This window comes from Sphaeramia orbicularis, chromosome 14 (assembly GCF_902148855.1).
Source record: "Sphaeramia orbicularis chromosome 14, fSphaOr1.1, whole genome shotgun sequence".
Lineage (NCBI taxonomy): Eukaryota > Metazoa > Chordata > Actinopteri > Kurtiformes > Apogonidae > Sphaeramia > Sphaeramia orbicularis.
In genome coordinates, this window is record NC_043970.1 from 15,426,622 (window position 1) to 15,448,792 (window position 22,171).

The 22,171-nt window shown below is 35.1% G+C and overlaps 1 protein-coding gene across 1 annotated transcript in view; it reads right to left on the minus strand.

Annotated features, from left to right (window-relative positions):
• LOC115432955 (dapper homolog 3-like) overlaps positions 1–19,290 on the minus strand; it is a 60,440-nt gene extending 41,150 nt beyond the window's left edge. The window contains exon 1 of the mRNA XM_030154085.1: positions 18,697–19,290. Coding sequence (XP_030009945.1) covers positions 18,697–18,987 — 291 coding nt within the window. The 5' untranslated portion in view covers positions 18,988–19,290. The remainder of the gene's footprint in view (positions 1–18,696) is intronic.
• Positions 19,291–22,171: the final 2,881 nt, after the last annotated feature.

Genomic DNA, 22,171 nt, shown 5'->3' on the forward strand with positions numbered 1-22,171 from the left:
CCCCATTTACTTATAATAGGTGAAATTTCAAATGTCTGTAGCAGCAAAACTATAAGTTGAATTTATACCAAATTGGGTTCATAGATTGCCAGTGACCCAGAATAGATGTCATTACATTTTGGGAGAAGTAGATCAAAGTTCAAATTTTTAATGAATTTTTTTTAAATCCTTTTTTTCCCTTATTTACTTATAATAGGTGAAATTTCAAATGTCTGTAGCAGCAAAACTATTGGTTGAATTCATACCAAATTTGGTTTATATATTGCCAGTGATGCAAAATAGATCTCACTACATTTTGGGAAAAGTAGGTCAAAGTTCAAATTTTTTATGAATTTCTTCAATCCTTTTTTTCCTCCCATTTACTTACTGAAATTTCAAACGCCTATAAAAACATCAATTTGTTTCCATTTACTTCAAACTTGTCACATATATAGAGGCAACTGATATGCTGACATCAGCACACACATAAACGTGATGACATCAGCTGGATTGATGCTAAAATAAGCTATAGTACGTGCGAGGGGCGGCGTTTGTTGTGCCTGGCACCACTAGTTTTTCTTTTTTTTGCATATTGTTCAGGCTTAGACCTAAAAATGATTAAGATGTATTTCACTGTTACATCATAATGTTCTGTAACAGCACATTTCTGGCCACAATTTTGTGTCTGAAAAAATATATATGTGAGTACATCAATATGTTGTAACTTTGGTTACAACACACGTGGGTGTAAACTCCACCTTAAATTTGTCACATCTAGTGATGAAGCTGTAGATTGCAACCATCTGTAAACCCCCTTCATCTTCTCCTACAGTGGCCACAAATTTACACAAAGCATTTAGTCATGTTCTGAGAGGTTCATAACTTTGGTCCACACTCAAACAGTCGGTTCCAGTAATGCTTATTAACTCTGCAGGCTACACTTTGTAAAAGTCTGTTTTGGAGTTACAGAAACATAATCGCTGTCACTTCCTTATTCAGGAATTCTATTCCTTCAGGTTGACCCTCCTAAATTCCCTAGAGCTTACACACTGCACCTTTACATTTCTGAACAGAGCTACATTTACTTTCCTACACATAAACATGTCAAGCCTGATTCGATATTTATTACCTTGCACAATGTGAGATTCTATTATAAAATTTTACAACTTTTACTCTGTTCTTGAGGTATCATCATTTTAATCATGCTCAGTGTCGCAAGGAAGCAAGAAATCACAGGTATATATAAATAAATAAACACCTTAAGTAATTAAAATATAAGAGCTACACTTGGCTGTGAAAAACAATACAATTAAATTCTAGTTACTAAATAAAATTTTAGTGATGATTTCAATGGTGTTACATCCAAATCTACATTATTTGGATTTGTTTCGGTAGTTGCACTTTCATTTTACTTTAAGGTACTTTGAAGAATATCTAATAAACATTTAACAGTAATCACTCGATTTTTTTCAAAGTATACATTACATGGATTCTTAGGTTTCATGTACTTATTTTATTTTTATATTTACATTTCAACAGGATAACTTCTAAAGTATAATAACCTTCACTTTAGATGGGGTTAACCTGGTGTCAGCTGTGTCCTTGCTTGTAGTAATAAGCAAATTTTTGGTTCCATGGCACCCATAAAGCAGCACAGCTGTGACTGAAAGTAACCAAGTGGCTTTTTTTTGTTGTTGTTGTTTTGGAGACCTCACAAGTCACCAGTCAGCTTAATGAAGCCCCCACTACACCACTCCCACCTCATTCCCAAACTAGAGATTCACACACCGTAGCTACAGAAGCGCTACTATGTTTGCGCAGCCCAGCAAGGTGCGAAATGCAAGCAAAACACATTCATTACTGTCGCCGATGTTTGTGTGTGGCTTCAGTGACATGTTGGCCACACAGCTGCAAAGGTCTCTACTGGAGACTTACAGTATGTTGGGTGACAGCACAAACACACACATTGTAAACACATGCACCACATGCACACACCAAAGCCAAGAAGTGTAACAGTTGGCGACTGGAGGCCGAATCTGTGCCTTGATCAGGGGCAAACCAAGTTCTTGGGTAACGGGAGAGTGTTTCAGCTCACTTTCTAATCAGATATTCCACATTAAATCAGCAGCTCCTCAGTCACTAAAACAGGGGTGTCAAACATATGGCCTTGGGGCTAAAACCGGCCTGCCAAAGATGCAAAAATTACACTTAACAATCAGTCATTTTAGTTTAGAGGCCTGCTTTAGAGTTGGACTAGTAAAATACGATCCAATCCAATCCAACTTTATTTATAAAGCACTTTAAAACAACCACAGTGGATCAAAGTGCTGTACAGAAGAATAAAAGCACAATACAAATTAATCAAAGAATTAAAAACATTAAAATCAAACCAAATAAAAAAAAAACAAGTTAAAATATAAAACAGAAACAAAATGTCAGCATTGCACAAGTGTTAAAAGGCCAAGGAGAACAGGTGGGTTTTAAGAAGAGATTTAAAAAAGGGCAAATCCGATCACAGTAGCCTACAAATAATTGGAACTCCATATTTTTCCTCTTTGTTTTCATGTAAAAAAGTGAAATGACATTAAAATATATAAATTACTGTGTAAAAACTATCCTTTTACATAAATATGAATAACCTGAACCAATATGAACCTGAAATGTCTTAATCAGATGCTTTTTTACCCATATTCTGCCTGTTACTAAATGTTTAGTGTATTTGCACTGTATTGCATTGTGATCTGTAAGTTGTAATAAACTAATGTAAACGATAAAATGAGGTATAATATTGTTAAAATTGCACTTATTTTTCCAAAGAAATTTCCGGTTCTTCATGGTCGTACACATTTTTGTAAGGATAGTTTGTAGATGTAAACATTTTTATCACATGATTTTACTTTTTTTTTTACCGTCATTATTTTACTGGTCCCGCCCAGTTGAGATTATATTGAGCTGTAAGTGGCCCCTAAACTTAAATGACACCCTGTACTAAAATAATCACTCCACTGCTTTTTTTTTAAAGTCTTTTATATTTCACATCATCAAGTAACTATGAGTTTTACCAAGACCTGGTGAAACTAAATAAATCAAGTGATAACAAAACATCTGTTTTTCAATCTAATTTAGTCCTAATGTATCCTAATATAATGATCTAATATGTTCAGAGCTTCATCCAGACAGAACAAATTTGCAGAAATAGCAAACATCCCTCTCTAATTTTCCAACTTCATAATGTTTCAACTTGAGTGAAAAATTGAAGCTGAAGATGCTTTGGAAAAGTCAATCAAAACTGAGATTCTCCAACACAATGAATTTTTACAATCTAAATCTAAAACTTTAAAACTCATTGACCTTGTGGAATTCAAAACTATTCAAATAATGTATAAAGCAAAGAATAACTTACTGCCGGGCAATATTCAAGAAATGTTTTGTGAAAGAGAGGGAGGCTATGATTTAAGGAGAAAGTTAAATTTAAAGATTCATAAAGTACGCATTACGTTAAAAAGTTTCTGTATCACCATCTGTGGAGTAAAATTGTGGAACAAGTTGTGTGTGGAGATAAAACAAATATCAAACATACTTCAGTTTAAAAACAGATATAAAAAAAAAAAAAGGATTCTGGAGAGATACAGTATTTAACCCTTTCATGCATAGGTCACTCCAGTGGACAGTTCTTCTACAGCTGTTCTCTTGTATATTCATTGGTTTTGATGTTTTAGTTCCATATCAACCAACACAGTGGACACTTATGCATCATCTCATACACTGACATTCAGACCATTACTGTAACTTTGCTGTTTTTGATAAACCTGATCTGCAGTGACATGTTTGAGTGTAAATCAATTGTTATTTGTTAGACAAAAAGTCTTTTTTTGCATATTATCTCCATAAAGTGAGTAATTACTAGCATTAGAATATGTTAAAATGTGAGAAGACACCAGATTAGCAGCATTAAAAATGTTTTTATTTCATTGTTTTCATATCACTTTCTGATATTTGGTTTTAAACACATGTTTCTTTACTTCAAAAATTAAATGCATGGATATTTTTGTAACTCCATAGGAAAAAAAAAATGCGATCACATTGTTTTTTTCATGGCTAAGGAGGAATAAAAACACTCAAAAAATAAATCTTGACTCAGGTTCTCACAATTCATGCATGAAAGGGTTAATAATGACAATGAGGACTGTTTGTTTATGGATGATGTTGTACTGATAAATATCCTGTAATTAGTGAAGACAATGGTTGAATTGTTGAGTCTGTTTGTATGACTGTACTGCCATGATCATATTGTTGTGTGTAATTCAGTTACTGCATTATGTATTTGTTGTGATTTGATGCTAAACTTAGGAAAATAGTGTTGTTTGATTCTTGTATCAAGTTAGAGATAAAGGTGTAAAAGCACTGAGGGGTAGGATTAAATAAGTTTACACTTCTTCCAACTCCTTTTCGACCATGCAAAATTCAGACTTGTATGTGCTCGAAGATAGATTCTGTCCATTTAAATGTTTTATTTTGTTTTGTTTTATTTTGTTTCTTTGCATGTTCGAAATTAATAAATAAAATCCAAAAAATGAAATCAAATCGAATTTAAAACAGAAGGGTTTTACAGGAGATCTGATAAGTTTTTTTTTTCTTTGTCGTCTTTTCTTCACATCAGTACATCTCTCCATATATTCACCTGTCTTTACGAAACACTGTGGAGCCTCAGGAGTCTGCTTTACTCATCGTGTTACAAATGCACATGGAACAGAACTGTAAAGGTAATGGGATAAAATCTAGAAGGATTCTGACAGAACAAACAGAATATTATAACTAAAAACCATAGTTTCTGCTACAAGAGCCTGTCAGTGGTCCCAACACCTTCCTCCAACACTCAGGATGATGTATAATTCAACTTCTGAGACAGCATGAAAGTTAGTGAAACTGGTAACACCAGAAAATATGCTTCTGTTTCTTGGTTCCAGCCATTGGAGGTATTTTAGTATGGACTGAAATGGTGCTAGTGTTAGTGGTGTTAGCTACCGTAATGTTAACTGTCATTGGATGTTAAGAGTGAACATAAAATACTCCAAATACTCCAGCAGCTGCACTCATTTGAGTAACTCTGGGTTTGCACTGGGTGTGAATACAGGTTAACAGACAGATAAAAAGTACATGTGAGCTTAAAGTAGTTTTATTGTTCTGCTATTCCTGTTTTTTAGGTTACCCATGCTGTAATTTAGGTGGTTTGGTTGGATAGCCTTATACATATTCATATGTGTATAAAGTTCTAAATGAAAACTTAACATAGTGTTTTTCAGAATGGGAAGTAATTCATCCTTTAACTAAACTGTGACAGTTTTTACGTTCAAATCCTTTGTTATTCAATTTTTATACCCAGAACTGGTCCAGTAGTACTGGTGAGTAGCAAGTCTAAAGCCAGTCAGTATTAACGTAATAAAGTTAGAAATAGTCTTTTATCGCAGTACAACTATGGCCACAACTGGAATGAAAATGACCTAAATCTTAAACTGCATAACATTATGCTGGTAACATCCTGCTAAAAAGTCAGATCAGGATAGTTTGATAAGGTCAGGTTTTATTACTGAGGTATTGTGATCACTTTGCTTTGTGTGTTTGCGTGTTTGTTTATTTACATGTTTGTTTGCTTGTTAGCAGGATAAGTCAAAAAGTTATGGATAGATTTTCATGAAATTTTCAGGAAATGTTGATACTGGCACAAGGAAGAAATGATTAAATTTTGGTGTTGATCGGGGGTGGGGACAGATCTGTCTGGTGGAAGTCTGCGCTCTCCAAGTGCTTTTCTTGTTATCTACTAAAATTGGTGCTTGTTGAGATGTTTTATTAATAATATATTTTTACATTTACTCATGCTTCTTGTTTTTTTTTTTTAAACTTAATTTTTATTTTGTTTTGCTCATATAAATACACAAGGCATTTTAAATACATAAACATACCTAATCAAACATCCCTATGTGGCATATATGAAAAAATATGGACATCTGCAATAGACATTGATTACAATTAGAGTCACAAATGAAACATGAATGACTCCATAAAGACACCCCCCCCCCCCCCCCCCCCCCCCAAATAAATAAATAAATAAATAAATAAGGGTCAAACCATGGTATTCGAAATCTCTCTGATGGGATATTTTAGGGACAATCTGACAGATTAGTGTTGCTAAATGACCCACATTTTTACTTTTAAATTCATTTTTGTTTCAGTTGGACCATAAGGGATTATCCAAAACAAGGAGCTACTTTATAATGAAATAACTGTTGGAATGGTAATCAGTTAAAGTTTGCTGTGTTTTGGCCCATAAATAAACATCCATGTAGATGATCACCTCTGACTGCTTATTGCATTAACAGGTTAATCATGGGACTGCATCTCTTCTCCCTGAATTCTAAGTACATCAGTAATTTGCTCCATCTTATAGATTTCCCTCAGTGTTATATGTGGGAGGTTCAGATTTCAACCACTTGATAGTGATGCATTTAATGGTTGCCGTTAGTAAAATTCACAAAAGGTATTTTCAGGTGTTTGCTGCTGTAGAGGATTTTCACATTAAACCTGACGTCAAGTGGTTTCTACAGTCAACGGCCTATTATCATGGGTGTAGGTAACGGAGAAGGGGAGGGGTAGACGCTCAGTTTCTAACATTTATTATAATATGTTCACATTTTGCAAATAAAAAAACAAATTAACACACGTACATTTCCTCAACTGATGGTGTTTTATATTTATGTTCTTAGTTTAGTGATTCATGTTTGGTTTTAAAACAGTTTCATTGTTTGTTTAATGTATATTTTTAGTGTGGATGTATGTATTTGTTTACATTTTTAAATATCTGTTGCAACAATAAAGCCAAATTTGGGATGCACCAGTACCACTTTTTTCCAGACTGAGTACAAGTACAAGTACTTACATTTGAGTGCTTGCCAATACCGAGTACCGATATGAGCACTTAATAATATCATTACAGTTCTTAGTTCCTTTTGAAAACATGCTTTATTGTTTTGTCATTAGTCTGACTGGAACAAACTGCTGCTACTGACATTTAATGTGTTGGAATGAGCATTTCTTAACCAATCCATCAGGGGACACCACTCTTAATTAACCATACTGGACAAATACCATGAAAAAAAGAAACATTTTTTTGTGAAGAAAAAAAGTCATAGTAATAAACATGGACACGACAGAGGTAACACTAATGTGGATACTAATGTTGATATTGATGAGGGTAGTTTTCATAAATCTGTCAGTAGTTTTTCTCCAACTCACACAGTCGCTCTTTGAACAGATCCTCTACCTCCACAGTTCTCTGTGGTATTCTCCTTCTGGGTACGCAAGCACCTGGAAAATGGATGGAATGTATGCAGTGGATGGACAGAATGCTCCATCCTTTATCTGTTTGTGTCTTTAATATTACTGGCGGTCAGCGTTACTTTTGTCACCGTCATTTATTTTCACAAATCTCCACCGCTGACATTACTCCTCCGCCACGTACCTGCTGCACTGAACTGTGAATGTCATGCTGCCATAAGTGGTATCGATGAGGTTGTATCAGAGTACTTTTACGAGTACAAGTACACACACTGACTATCGGACCCAATACCTGATACTGGTATCGGTATCGGTGCAGCCCAAATAATAAATACTAATGAAAACCCTAAAGCTAAACTTGGCCTCTACATAGCACAACATGTTTAGTTAGCAAAACAAAACCTGCAAAATTCTCTCCAAATATTTTGATTACATTTTATGTTGCTTTTCTTCTGTCTTTAGGCATGAGGTAATATTACAAACTGAATGCATAAATATGGCAAATATATTTCAATAACCGAGTGAACTTTCAGGAACAATTTACAAGAACAATATTCAGTGCCTTATGGATATTATGAATATTACGGTGCTGATGTTGTGTTAAATATTCTGATATGGTCAACTATGCGACTTCCCTGTAACAGGTCTCCTCATTACTTAAGTCTTTACCAGCTAAGACATTTCATTAGGTTTAATCATGTAATTTAGAACGACTAAAAACAGCATGTGATTATGAAGGACTTCAAAACAAATGAAGAGCATGGTGTGAGCTGCTCCTGACCATTACTGTTATCATCACTATTATTATCATGTTATTATTTCACTATGAAGCGCGCACACACACACACACATGCACACACACACACATATGTTTTGAGTCTACATTTCAGTGTGGCCTCTCATTAGTCCCTGAGGTTGCAAGGAGGCCACAGTGAAGGTTGTGCTGCTTCTCCAGCTGCTGTCGGCTGTCACATGGCTGTCAGCAGCTCCTGCTGAGGAATAAATACACGTACTCTCTCTGGTACACACACATACATGCTTCTTCCTCTGCCCGGCTCTCCTCAGACATGGCCTTATTTTGTGTCTTCTTGTGCATCACAGACAAAGGTCATGGGGAGTTTTTCTCTTTGTCCCTTTGCTTTTCATTCCATGCATGTACACATGAGCATAGAAGAAATGGTACACACAATAAAGGGAAACATCTATTTACCTTACAGGAAACCAAAACTTAACCGAATGTGGTAAACAGCTGGTTAGAAAGGTGTTGAGTTATGTATCATATCACGCTCTTAGACAAGCAGTAGGAAACACATGTCATCATGAGCAATATTAACAACAAGACAAAATGATCCAGAGGTGTTTATACATACTGTGTGTGTATATACAGACAGACTGGGCCCATTTTCGTGCCAAAAATGTGCTTCCAAAGAATCCAATTATTTACCCTTGAGCGTAATCCTATGATGATGGAGACTCCAAGGGAGCCACATACCTCCAGAACAACAGTGTGGTGAATTTTAATTGTGGTCATTACTGGAAGGCACGTAAAGCTCTGTAAAGCACACATATTTCTAAAGAAAGCCGGTGATTACCTCATTGTTGTTGTTTTTTTTAATAGCCTAACATTTTATGGTAAATATAGGACTGAAAATTCTTTAATGTCAACTTCTTTCCACTGAAACTAATGGTGAGAAATTAGACGAATCCCTGCACCCCCTGGGAACACACAACAACCAGTTCCTCATGTAGTGAAAATTACTGAATGATGAAAAAAAATACAATAATCAGAAGCTGTTAAAAGTTGACATACTGTGGACCTTAAAGCCTGGCCTGGAAAAACCACGTAGGACACATGATAAATATATATCTCAAGGGGTCTTAGGCAGCAACTGGCATTCATTCATAGGCTGAGAATTTAACGCTGACCTTGGAGTGACTGGAAAGTACAAAGACACCTCAGAATGAAGCATTGCACCCTGTGAGGCAAGGTTTAGGCAGTGTTTATAAATCCAGTTTCCAAAGCCCAGTCACTTTCTGTTAGTCACTACTCTTGTATTGAGGATGTTTCCTGAATTGGATGTGGTTTAAATCAATTAAACAAAAGTGATGAGTGTACATAAAAACAATTAATACGATTTTTTTTTTTTACACTGGATAAAAATGCTTCAAAAACCCAAATGTGTGAATAAAATAAAGATACGTTTTCTTTGATGTGGTTGACTATTCTTAACATTTCATGCCATTCTTTTAATTGTATCTACGTATCCAGTATGTGTGGTATGTGTGCAGTTAGTGTTGACGTAAACGATACTGGTCTGGGTCTTGTGACTGGTCTGGAGTTCACTGTTGGCAGGTCTCGGCCTTGTCTTGGGATTCGACTGTATTTTTGTCCGAGTCTTGGAGAAACAGGGCGAGGCCGCATGTGAGAGGGCGTCACAAACCTATTTACGCGTTGCCTGATTTATTCGTTAACATCATTACTGCGCTCTGACGTAAAATGTCCTGCATCAACTGCAACTGATAACTTATCTCATTTCTAATTTCAGATTTTTGGACAAGAAGCTTTGCCTTTTGCCACACAACAACACTAATGCCTAAAATGTTGTGCAGTGAGCTGTCTCTTACCTGGTCCTAAAGGCAAAAAAGCAAATACACAATAGAATTAAGTAGGGTTTACTATTTTTTTAAATTTTTTTTATCACATTGCTTTGCTTATTTATTTTGTTTACACTCAGTGGTGGTGATGTCCTGAAAATTCAGCTCCGCAGTCGTACAGATGGCTTTAACACCACTGAATTACATAACCAGTGTCATGTCTTAGAAATTAAACACTGCGTGAAAAAAGGAGATGAGAACAAGAATGCACACATGCTCACTAATAACTAGATTATTATATTAACCCACAAAATACCCAAACATCCACCAGTGACCAAAATTATTCACTGATACAACATGATGAATACCTGTTGATCCACCAATCCTATCAATACATGTAAATAATTGATGTAAAATAGAGTTTGTCATCTTTTCATGGTCATCAGACATGACCCATTTGGATGTTTAGAGGCTCCATAGTTACCATGGAAACACTGTCATCTTCTACAACACTGATTCACCTGTAAAACCCATGGAGTTTCATCAGTGACAGTGGATGGAGACACTTATTTTGTGTTCAGGTAACGACATATATTGTAGAAAAAAACTTTTTCTTCTTTTTTTTTTTTTTTTTTTTTTTTTTGTTTGTTTTAAATATAATAACCCTCAACTTTAATCTAAGCTTTAATGAACATCTACATGATCTGTGAATTAAATACAGGAAAATACCTGATTTTCACTTAAAAATGCAGAATACAGAAGATAATATTAGAATAAATCAGTATTTTCAAACTTAGGGTCAGGACCCCACGTTGGGTTGCCTGGAATTCAAATGGGGTCAGCTGAAATTTCTAGTAATTGATTAAAAAAAAAAAACTTACTATAAAAAAATATGATGAGTTGAGAGAGACAACTGTAATCCATAAAAGACATGACAAATTGTGAAACTGAAACTGAAGCACTGTGGTACTGTTTATCTTTCAAATGTTCATTGTGGTCGGTTTCAGATGCTGCAGCTCTTTCATAATTCATAATTTGAGTTCTTGTTTGTTCAGTATTAATTGTCAGCCTTGTAAATCCAAGCTGGACTGACTGTACATATCCTGACCAAGGAAAATCAAATTTCTCACTTTGTGCAGTAATCTACACCTGGCTTTTTCTGCCTCTGTCAATAATAATATACATTATATAGACTAAATGTCATCTAAAATTAACATTTATTTGCAACATCGTATAGAAAACTATACATGATCAAAACAAATTAATTTTAGCAAAAAAAAAAGTCTCTGTTTTGAACGTTTGGGGTCGCCAGAAATTTGTGATGTTAAAATGGGGTCACGAGCCAGAAAAGGTTGGGAACCACTGATGTAGGCAATGGAGAAAGGGAGGGGTAGATGCTCAATTTCTAACATTTATTATAATACGTTCACATTTTGCAAATAAAAAAACTAATTAACACATGTACATTTCTTCAACTGATGGTGTTTTATATGGATGTTCTAAGTTTAGTGATTCATGTTTGGTTTCAAAACAGTTTCATTATGTGTTTTTTGCATGTTTTTAGTGTGGATGTATGTAGTTGTTTACATTTCTAAATATCTGTTGCAATAATAAAGCAAAATTTAATGATATTATGAATATTATGGTGCTGATGTTGTGTTAAATATTCTAATCTGGTCAACTAGCATTCATTTGCAGCATAGTATAGCAAACTATTACATGATCAAAACCAAATTAATTTAGCAAAAAAAAAAAAAAAAAAAAAAAAAAAAAAAAAAGGCTCCATTTTGAATGTTTGGGGTCGCTGGAACTTTTTGGTGTTGAAATGGGGTCCCAAGCTGAAAAGATTGGGAAACACTGGAATAAATGGTGATAAATCAATTAAAAAAAGGTTAAAATTAGAAAAAAAAATCATTTGAGAGTTGCCACAAAAGCAGCACTGGGTCTTTATGGGTTAGATTTGAACTGCTCTCTATACCTGATAGTGGTTTGGTGCTTTCACAGAGCTAAACTGCATGTAACATAGATGATATAAGCAGACAAATTTCCAGATTTTCTTGAAGTGTCCTCTGGTGGGTCTGTGTTTTCACTTATGATAACATGGAGCCAGTGTTGCAGTGAGTCTCTGTTAGATGTTCCTATAGTTTCTATGTTGTGAATCGCTTTAGTCTCTGACAGTTGGGTGACGTCCAAGTCTCTGTAAAAACCATTCTGTGAGCTCGTGATACTTTAAATATTTTTTGTCAGGAGTTCACTCAGGTTTCATGTCAACATTATCACTATCGCATTCAGTGGGGGCGGTCAATTCATCTTCGTACGCAGCGCATCCCTTTTCAGGAACACATTAGTCACTCACTGCTGCTGCACAGAGCTGACATACTGCAGCGTCTCAGGCTATGGAGGATAATAGAAGTGAAGCAGGTCATCTCTGACACAACTTAGTGCATCTAAGAATGATAAAAAAAAAAAAAAATGCAAGGAAGACAGTTCACAGTCCTGTCTTTATAAATACAAATAAATACCCACGTCTTGACCTCAGATTCTCTATGGACCACTCAGATACATGATATACTGGCCTTTCCTCCATGCTTAGAGCTAGAACATGTAATATCTCTGCATAAAAATATCTAAAAGTGAGCAAACTTGCATCACATCCCCTTATAAAGTTCATGTTTAACATTACTTGTCACTGTTGCAGTTTAATGAAAATAAATTATACATCACTACATATCATATTAATTTTTTTTTTTTTTTTTTTTAATATTCAGTTTCGATATCAAGATTTCAAAAAGCAGGCTGTTTCGTTCAGTTTTGTCGTTTGTCGCAACATCCCGACTTTGGCGCTTAAAGGGTTAATAAAACATCCTGATTTGCTTGTGTCACATTACATTTTAGTCATCAATGGTGATAAAAAAAAAAAAAAAGTCTAGGGATGCACTGACTATAAATGTTTTGGCTGAAACCAATACTAAAACCAATGTGGCCAATACCTGATGTCAATGTTATTTATCCCAACATTTGTGATGAGGAATCCTCATTATATGTGCAAATAAGTCAACTTCACTCTTTTAAAGTTTTTCAGCCCTTCAGATTCAGTCATACAAATTAAAGACAAAACCTAGACTACCAAGTAGATAATACTTTTTAAAGTTGCATTCTCATATTGAAAATTGGTGAATTTTAAGTCACTGTTAAAGGGGTTATATGTACACTCCAAACAAAAAGTTAAGGATATACACAGGGTGGGGAAGCAAAATTTACAATGAACATTTAGTTGTTTTTTCTCAGCAGGCACTATGTCAGTTGTTTTGAAACCAAACATATATTGATGTCATAATCATACCTAACACTATTATCTATACCTTTTCAGAAACTTTTGCCCATATGAGTAATCAGGAAAGCAAACGTCAAAGAGTGTGTGATTTGCTGAATGCACTCGTCACACCAAAGGAGATTTCAAAAATAGTTGGAGTGTCCATAAAGACTGTTTATAATGTAAAGAAGAGAATGACTATGAGCAAAACTATTACGAGAAAGTCTGGAAGATACTATTAAAGAAGAATGGGAGAAGTTGTCATCTGAATATTTGAAGAACACTTGCGCAAGTTTCAGGAAGCGTGTGAAGGCAGTTATTGAGAAAGAAGGAGGACACATAGAATAAAAACATTTTCTATTATGTAAATTTTCTTGTGGCAAATAAATTCTCATGACTTTCAATAAACTAATTGGTCATACACTGTCTTTCAATCCCTGCCTCAAAATATTGTAAATTTTGCTTCCCCACCCTATATATATACATATATATATATATATATATATATATATATATATATATATCATATATATATATATATATATATATATATATATATATATATGTTTTTTGTTTTGTTTTGTTTTGTTTTTTGTCATTTTGCCATTTGTAAATAAAACTATATCTGGTCATTAAAAAAATGTGTTTCAATTCAATTCACACACAAAAAAGTAAAAAAGTGCTGTGCAAGAATCCCAACTGAAAAAAAATAGCCCAAAAATTAAAAATATCCTTAACTTTTTGTTTGTAGTGTAGTACTGATACTCCAAACTATCAACAGCAAAATGTACTCATGGCTTCAAAGAACACCAACAAATCAGTGCTACATTTCCACATGTACTGTACCACCCACTGAATAAAGCTACTTTATATGTATTTGTCTTATGCTATCATCATGTTTTTTCTGTATCTTGTTGCATCAGCTGATAGTTTACATTATAGCTCTGTTAGCTTAGCGCTGTTTTCAGACAGAAAACACACACAGTAAAACCACAAATCACATCTGTTTTCCCTACCGTTTGTGTTGTCAGCAGCTGCACTAAAGATCTGTTTGGAATCGTCCAAACGAGTTAGTTAGTTTAGTTTTATTACGAGGACATAGAATCATCAGATAACAAAGAACAACATGGTCAAACAAAAATTTTCAGCACTCGAAAAAGAGTGGGAAGAAGTATAACTTATAGACTCCCACCTCCTTTTACAAACTAATAATTCAATGAATTCCACTTCCTTTGCTTTGTTTACACACTTTTTTCCTGTACATTTTTCCAATAATACAAATCATCCATACAAACCATTCACATACACTTTTTTAGTCACCTCACACACAATCAGATTTGCATAATCAACCGTTTTTAATATAAACTATAATGTTTATATGCACTTTAAATATTTTCTACAAATACAATCAACAAAAGGGATAATATCTCCTAATCATGATAGTCTGTATTAATTCATTATAATATCTTATTTTATGCATTCTTCTATATTATAACTAGACATACACTTATTCAGATAATGTTATATATTTTGTTATTATAGTGGATTTATACATTCTTTAACCCTTTCATGCATAGTGGTCACTACAGTGGACATCTGTTCTCCAGCTGTTCTCTTGTATATTCATGGGTTTTGTTGTTTTAGTTTCATATCAGCCAACACAGTGGACACTTATGCACCACCCCAAACACTGCAGTTCATACCATTACTTGTAACTTTGCTGTTCTTGATAAACCTGATCTGCAGTAACATGTTTAAGTGTAAATCAATTGCTAATTGTTATTAGACTGTAATTAACAGTTTTCTTAAACAAAAAGGTTTTTTTTTTGTATATTACCTCCATGAAGTGAGTAATAACTAATATTAGAGAATGATAAAATGTGAGAAAACATCAGATTAGCTGCATTAAAAAATGTTTTTATTTCATAGTTTTCATATAGTATAACGCCTTCTGATATATCATTTTAAATAGCCTACATGTTTCTTTGCTTCAAAAATTAAACACTGGTGTCCAGCTGAGTGGAAATTTTTGTAACTCCACTGAAAATAGGTTCATTAAAAAAAAAAAAAAAAAAAAAAAAAAAAATCAATCACATTGTTTTTTTTCATGCCTAAAGAGAAATAAAAACACTCAGGAAAAAAATCTTTACTATAGTTCTCACAATTCATGTTTGAAAGGGTTAAATGCACAAACTGAAGAAGGTCAGAACTGTCACAGTTTAGTCTGAACTGTGAATCTACAACTTAGCAAAGATAATAACATCCCATAATACCGTCATAATCCTTATAATCAAACTCACTAGAGGAAGAAAGGCTGCGACCTTAGCATGAAATCCATTCTATTCATTTAGAGTTGTGAGTGGTGAAAACAACTGCTTTTCTTCTTGTTTCTTATCACTTTTGTCTTCAACTCGGCATTAGCATTAACATTAGCATTAGTGACTTGCTACCTCCTGCTAGTGGTCATATACATTCACACTAGTCACTTTTCCATTGACCCTCAAATTGCGCAAATATAACTTGCACATAAAAATTTACCTAATGGAAAAATGACAATTTCCCCAAAAGTCTCATTTTTGGATTAAAAGTTTTTGCGCTGGCAAGAGGTAGTTTTTCGGGCGTAGCGCAAATGATATATCATGCAAAACTGCAATGGAAAGACCTTTTTTTGTAACTAGAGTCAGATGAATTAAAAAAAAAACAATGTTGACAGACGTTACAACAAGTGAAGAAGAAGAAGAAACATGTCGCAGTATGTGTGGACACACCAGGAAACCCAATCATTTTTTAATTTAGTACGAGATAGAGGGGTAATATACAATAATAATGAATATATCTGTAAATCAACACCATATTTACATTTGTTGCCATGCTTATGGAATGACTTCTCGTGTTGTCTCGTGATAATAAATGAACAAATCATCGCATTTGTGATTTAATGGAAAAACCGACGTTACGCACTTCTGTTTTTTCGACATTTAGTAAATATCGGTAAATTTTTTACGCGGATGTCCAGTGGAAAACTGACTACTGAGTAATTGCAGCGTTACAACAGCAGAGTACAAGAGCAGCACCGGACAAGAGTTCCAGAATCAAAATTTTTTTAAGATGAGTAAAAAATATAAGAATTCAAAAAATAAACATAAACATAGAGTGCACATCTACCTATCTTAAACTCAACAACGAAAACTAGAATAATAATCTCTTATCTACAGTGAGATATATTACTATATTAGTGATATATGATTCAAACACAAGATAATTTAATTACAGACAGTAATTCCTTAATTCCAGTAAATCATAAATCGACATTTTTACATTTATGTTTTCTTGTTACCTTTTTTTTTTTTTTTACATTGCTTTTATTTATGTTATTATAATCTTTTTCACCTTTTTCACAGTTTTTTTCCACTCTCATTGAATCTTTATGTTATTTAGACCTTGTAATGTTATTTGTCTAATTGCATTTTGTTACATCTTTTAGGACTGAAGTCTCATTTATGATTTCATCAGAGAACATTGCTTCTGTTTTAAGTAGACAAATGAATGTATCATCGCTGTATCATATTATTGCTGTATATTTTCATATTGCAGTTGACAACTCCATAAAAACTGCTTCGTGATTTTTGATTGTACATATCTATAACACCAATAACCTAAGGATATTGAGAAAAAGTGTCATTTATAACAGTTTTCTATGTGATTACTTAAATAATATACATGTAAAACGTATTGCAACAAATGTTCTGGTTTATTCTACAATGACAGAGAAGAAAAGAACACACCTTCTTGTATGCACTTCTGTTTTTTCAACATTTAGTAAATATCGGTAAAGTTTTGCGCAGATGTCCAATGGAAAAGCGACTAGTGACTGTGAGTAAATTCAGTGTACATATCTGAATGACGTCATATCAAAACTCTTTATTCCAGACAGTTGTAGTTCATTTTAAGGTAGAAATACTATGAAACCTCCGCTGTCGGCACTGACAGAGTAACCCACACTGATATCCTCACAGCGGATCTACTTTAATTCTTCGGTAAATATGTGCTTAGATCCTGTGCTTTGTTTTTCTTATGGTTTAGCAGACAGTGAAAATTGGCTAAAAGCTCTGGAAATAACTTGTAACAGGATGTTGAGTTAGATTTGTTTTTACAAACAACATCCAGAGCAGCCCTTTTATGAAATCCTTGGGTCATTGTGTCATATCCATCCACATGTCACAGCTAAAAACTCTACAAATAACACAGATCTTGAGCTGTCGAGAAGATCCTGACTTATATAAACAGAGAAGAAAAAGAAGACAGTGAAGAAGAAGGACTGAGGAAGATTATTCTAAAGGTATTGAGCTTCTCTCTGAGTGAAGGTTTTCCAAAAAGCCTAAAAGTGGATGCCTGTAGGTATGAAATATACTTCAGTGTGTGTGAAAGTGTGGATGTTTCTTCAGTTCACTGTGAATTATACCCACATTATACTGCTGTTGCACCATTTCCAGCAAGAATATGTCATAAATGCTGAATATTTGGCATAGCCTGTGAGAATCCAAACTGCTGTATCTCTACTCCTGTCTGTTTTATTCCGCAAAATCATCTGTTGAGGACATTAAGCAGATGGAAAGCAGGCCCTATAGGCAGCACAGCAAACATAAAATAGTTAACTTTTTTCTCCCAGCAAATGTAGAAAACAGTCCAACCAGATACACTGATGTTGCTTTTGGACTCTACATCAAAGAGTCCCAAAATGGATGGATGCAAGCTGAAGCGAATCTGGAAGACTGAAGCAGGCTTTATGAAAAACAATGAGGTCAGCTTTAATGTTATTATTTATTCCATTCAAGTGATAATTCATCCAAACACAAAGGAATAGAGATGTCTGGATAATTCATTTACTTCAGTGTGAAATGGAGAAGGTAATGAAGCTCTGAGTCCCCCCCCCACACACACCCCACCCCCAAATTTGTCCTTAAATGGTAATGGGTGCCTTAGGGGCCCTCCTGACTTTGCAAGTTCATAACTGCACACTGAGGTCAATGACAGGCTTAAGGGATTTCTGTATTCAACTGGGCCAGGGTCATATAATGTACAGCTTCCTCTCAGCTCTGTCCAGGGTCTTCCACTGGTCCAGCATTCTCCACTGACTAAAGTCTACAAGGCAGGACTACTTTTACTCCTACTATGTCAGAATGTTTTTTTTTTTTTTTTTTTTTTTTTTTTTTTTTTTTTTTTTTTTACTTTTGTCATCATATAACACCACTGTCCATGTGTCTCCTCCTTTGGGCCTTTTTTCATACAGAACAAATGAGACAAGTCACATTTTAGAACCTCTAATCATGGGGCCCTTTAAGCGGAACCTTCAGGACGCACCAAACCATACACTTCTGTCAACTTTTACCACTGAGAGAAAATGTTCTTCACCTTTAAAACAAATAATCAGTTGTTTTCAAACTCCAGACAAAAGGAACAGGTTTAGTAGAACTTACAGTTTGCAGTCTGAGGCCGTACTCCGCTGACGCGTCGCCGTTTGGTGCGTCCATGGCGCAGCGTGCGGACCGCAGAGCTCCCCAAGCTGTGCGCCCGGACACCGGAGAGTCCCCCAGGCAGAGAGCGCTCAGGACCCGGCATTCCTGCCTCTGTTTGAGCAGCTCCAGCTCACACAGCCCGGCCAGACTGGCCTCCAGACGCTCCTTATTCCGACTGCGCTCCGCTTTCATGGGCAGAGAGAACGCCGGGAACATGACTCCAAAAGAGCCCGGCAGCTCCTGCAAAGACATCCTCACCTCCTGTTGGATTGGTTTCTTGACTGCTTTCCCAACAAAGGGAGGTTAAACAAATCCGCTGAATGCTTGTTTGACTTGTGTTGGGCTCTGGGAACCTCCAGTGGAGCGGCATCGGCTGTGGGCTTCAGCTGCTGCTCTGTGCGCCGTCGGACTCGGACCCATTCCCCTCCTCTGCGCTCTGCTGTGCAGTCTCACTTGGACAGCTGTTGGTGGAGCCTATGAAGGCATGCAGCCTTTTGTTGGCTCACCCACAATCCTCTGAGCTCACTTTCGCCACCCTTGGAAAAATAAATTCAGTGAAACGACGCCTGAATAACTAACCAAATAAGTAACTGTTCAATAACTGTTCAAATACTCACACACACTAGTAATGATCAGGAGGGAGATTTTAACCCATAAAGACCCAGTGCTACTTTTGTAGAAGTTCCCAAATGAATTTTTCTCTATTTCTACCTTTCTTAACTGATTTATCACCGTTTTTTAAAAAATTATATTATCCTCTGTATTTTGCGTTTTTTGTTGTAAATCATATATTTTCCTATATTTAATTCACAGATCATATACTGTAGATGTTCATGAAAACTCAGAGTAAATTCAAAGTTGATTATATCAAAACAGAAAAAAATGAAGAAAAGGTTACTTTTTCAGCAAAGATATTGCTAACTGATTGTAAAAACAAGTGTGTCCATCCACTGTCATTAATCCAACTCCATGGGTGTTACTGGTGAATCAATGTTGTAGAAGATGACGGCGTGTCCATGGTAACTACAGAGCCTGTGAACATCCAAATGGGTCATATCTGATGACCATGAAAAGATGACAAACTGTATTTTACACCAATTATTTACATGCATTGATAGGATTAGTGGATCAGCAGGTATTAACAGTTTATATCTGTTGATGGTTTGTGTTATGGGTGGCAGTTTGGGTCTTTATGGGTTAACACGGGGGTGTCAAACCTGTGCCCCGCGGGCCAAAACTGGCTCACCACAGGGTCTGATCCGGCCCACAGGAGGAATTTACACGGTGTAAAAATGACACCCAAGACTAGTGCTGGTCAGCGATTAAATGTTTTTAATCGCAATTAATCGCATTGATTTCTGTGATTAATCACGATTAATCGCATAGTTATATTGGGGGGGTTTGCCGGCATCAACAGTGTGTATTGCCTTTAAGTCAGGGGTGTCAAACTCATTTTAGTTCATGGGCCAGATTCAGCTAAATTTGATCTGTAGTGGGCCAAACCAGTAAAATATAAACATAATAATATATAAATAATGTCAACTCCAAACTTTTCTGTATGTTTTAGAATGAAAAAAATAATTTACATTATGAAAAGGTTTACATCTACAAACTATCCTTTCAGAAGATGTGAATAACATGAACAAACTGGAAAAAATAAGTATAATTTTAACAATATTCTGTCTCAGTTTATCATTTACACACGTACATTATAACTTACAAATCACAGTGGATCTACAAATACACAAAACATTTAGTAACAGGCAGAATATTGTTAAAATTGTACTTATTTATCTTAAGACATTTCAGGTTGTTCATATTTGTTCAGGTTGTTCACATTTTTTTTGCAAAATTATCCTTTGTTTTAGTGTAATTCCATGAAAATATTTACATTTACAAAGACAAACATTTGAAGTTGTCATTATTTATAGGCTATCATGATAGTATTTTACTGGTCTGACCCACTTGAGATTGAATTGGTCTGAATGTGGAACCTGAACTAAAAGGATTGTTAATATTTTAGTGTAATTTTTGCATTTCACAAATTCATCCTAAGGGCCAGACTGGACCCTTTGGCGGGCCGGATTTGGCCCCCGGGCCGCATGTTTGACACCTGTGCTTTAAGTGATATTTCAGACTGGAAATACTCCGGTGATAAAAATAATTCCACATTGCAGTGCCTCCAAACAACTTTGTCCTTCTCAACCCCACCATCTGAAAACATTTAAAATGAAAATGTCCATGGAAAAGACTGGTACTTTTCTCCATGTTTATGTTCCCACCAGTTTATTTCAGGTTGTGAGTGACTGACAGGAGTCTTAAGCCCACTAATCAGTACTAATACTAATAAGTCCAATAATATGTGATGTTCAGTTGTTAAAAGCAAGCAAAGGGGGCCCTCTAGTGGTCAGAATAAGTTGCACTAATGACTTGCGGTGTTACTGTAGTCAGTTCGGACATAAGAAGGAACTAACAGACACGTTTCTTTCACTGTGTTTGTATGGCCCCAAAATCGTTTGCCTGTGAGTATTTTATGTTCAGTTGTTGTAAGAATGAATAGTATTAAATATCTCTGATGTGAACCTCTGTTGCTGGATAAAAAGACGTAAATCTTAAATTAATCTGTACATGCTAATTGTTAGCATGTCTATGGATTTTCGAATTCAAGTTAGCATTGAGCTAGCGATCTTTTTCCCATTCATTTAAATGTATAATGCCATGTAAATGTACTAAGGCAATGAACAGAACTCAGACATATTTTGTATGTATGTTGCAGTTTTACAGTGAGTCTCAAGTAAAAGATTTGGAGAGAAGTTTTCGGCATCCGGCTTTTCTTGGGAAACCTGTTGCCTATCTGCCGAGCTAATCGCTACACGGACACAAGCAGGGGCAGAATAATAGGAGTTAGAATAAAACGGCATTAACTTGAGACTAAAAAAAAAATTGTCGGTGTTATTTAATGAATGCGTTAACGCAGTAATAACGTGTTAACTTGCCCAGCCCTACTCAAGACATGAACCTTCAGCTGAGTCAAACAGGTTTTCGTTCAGGAGCCACATATAGTCCAAGTAAAATAATAACCTACAAATAATGATAACTCCAACTGTTCTGTGTGCAATGTCTAAAAAGTACAATTACATTATGACAATATTTACATTTCACAATAAAATGTGAATGAACCAAGGTTATTATTGTTAACAAAACTAACGAAATGACGAAAACTAGAATTGTAAAAACATTTTCATTAACTGAAATAAAAAAAAAAAAACTATAATTAAAAGACAAAAATGATAACTAACTGAAACTGTATTGTGTGTTTACAAAACTAACTAAAACTATAAAAATTATGGATAAAATTCCCTTTGTTTTTGTTTTGTCTATGTCAGATTGATACGAAAGTGATTTATTTCCCTCAAGCAATTTTAGCTAGCGGCAC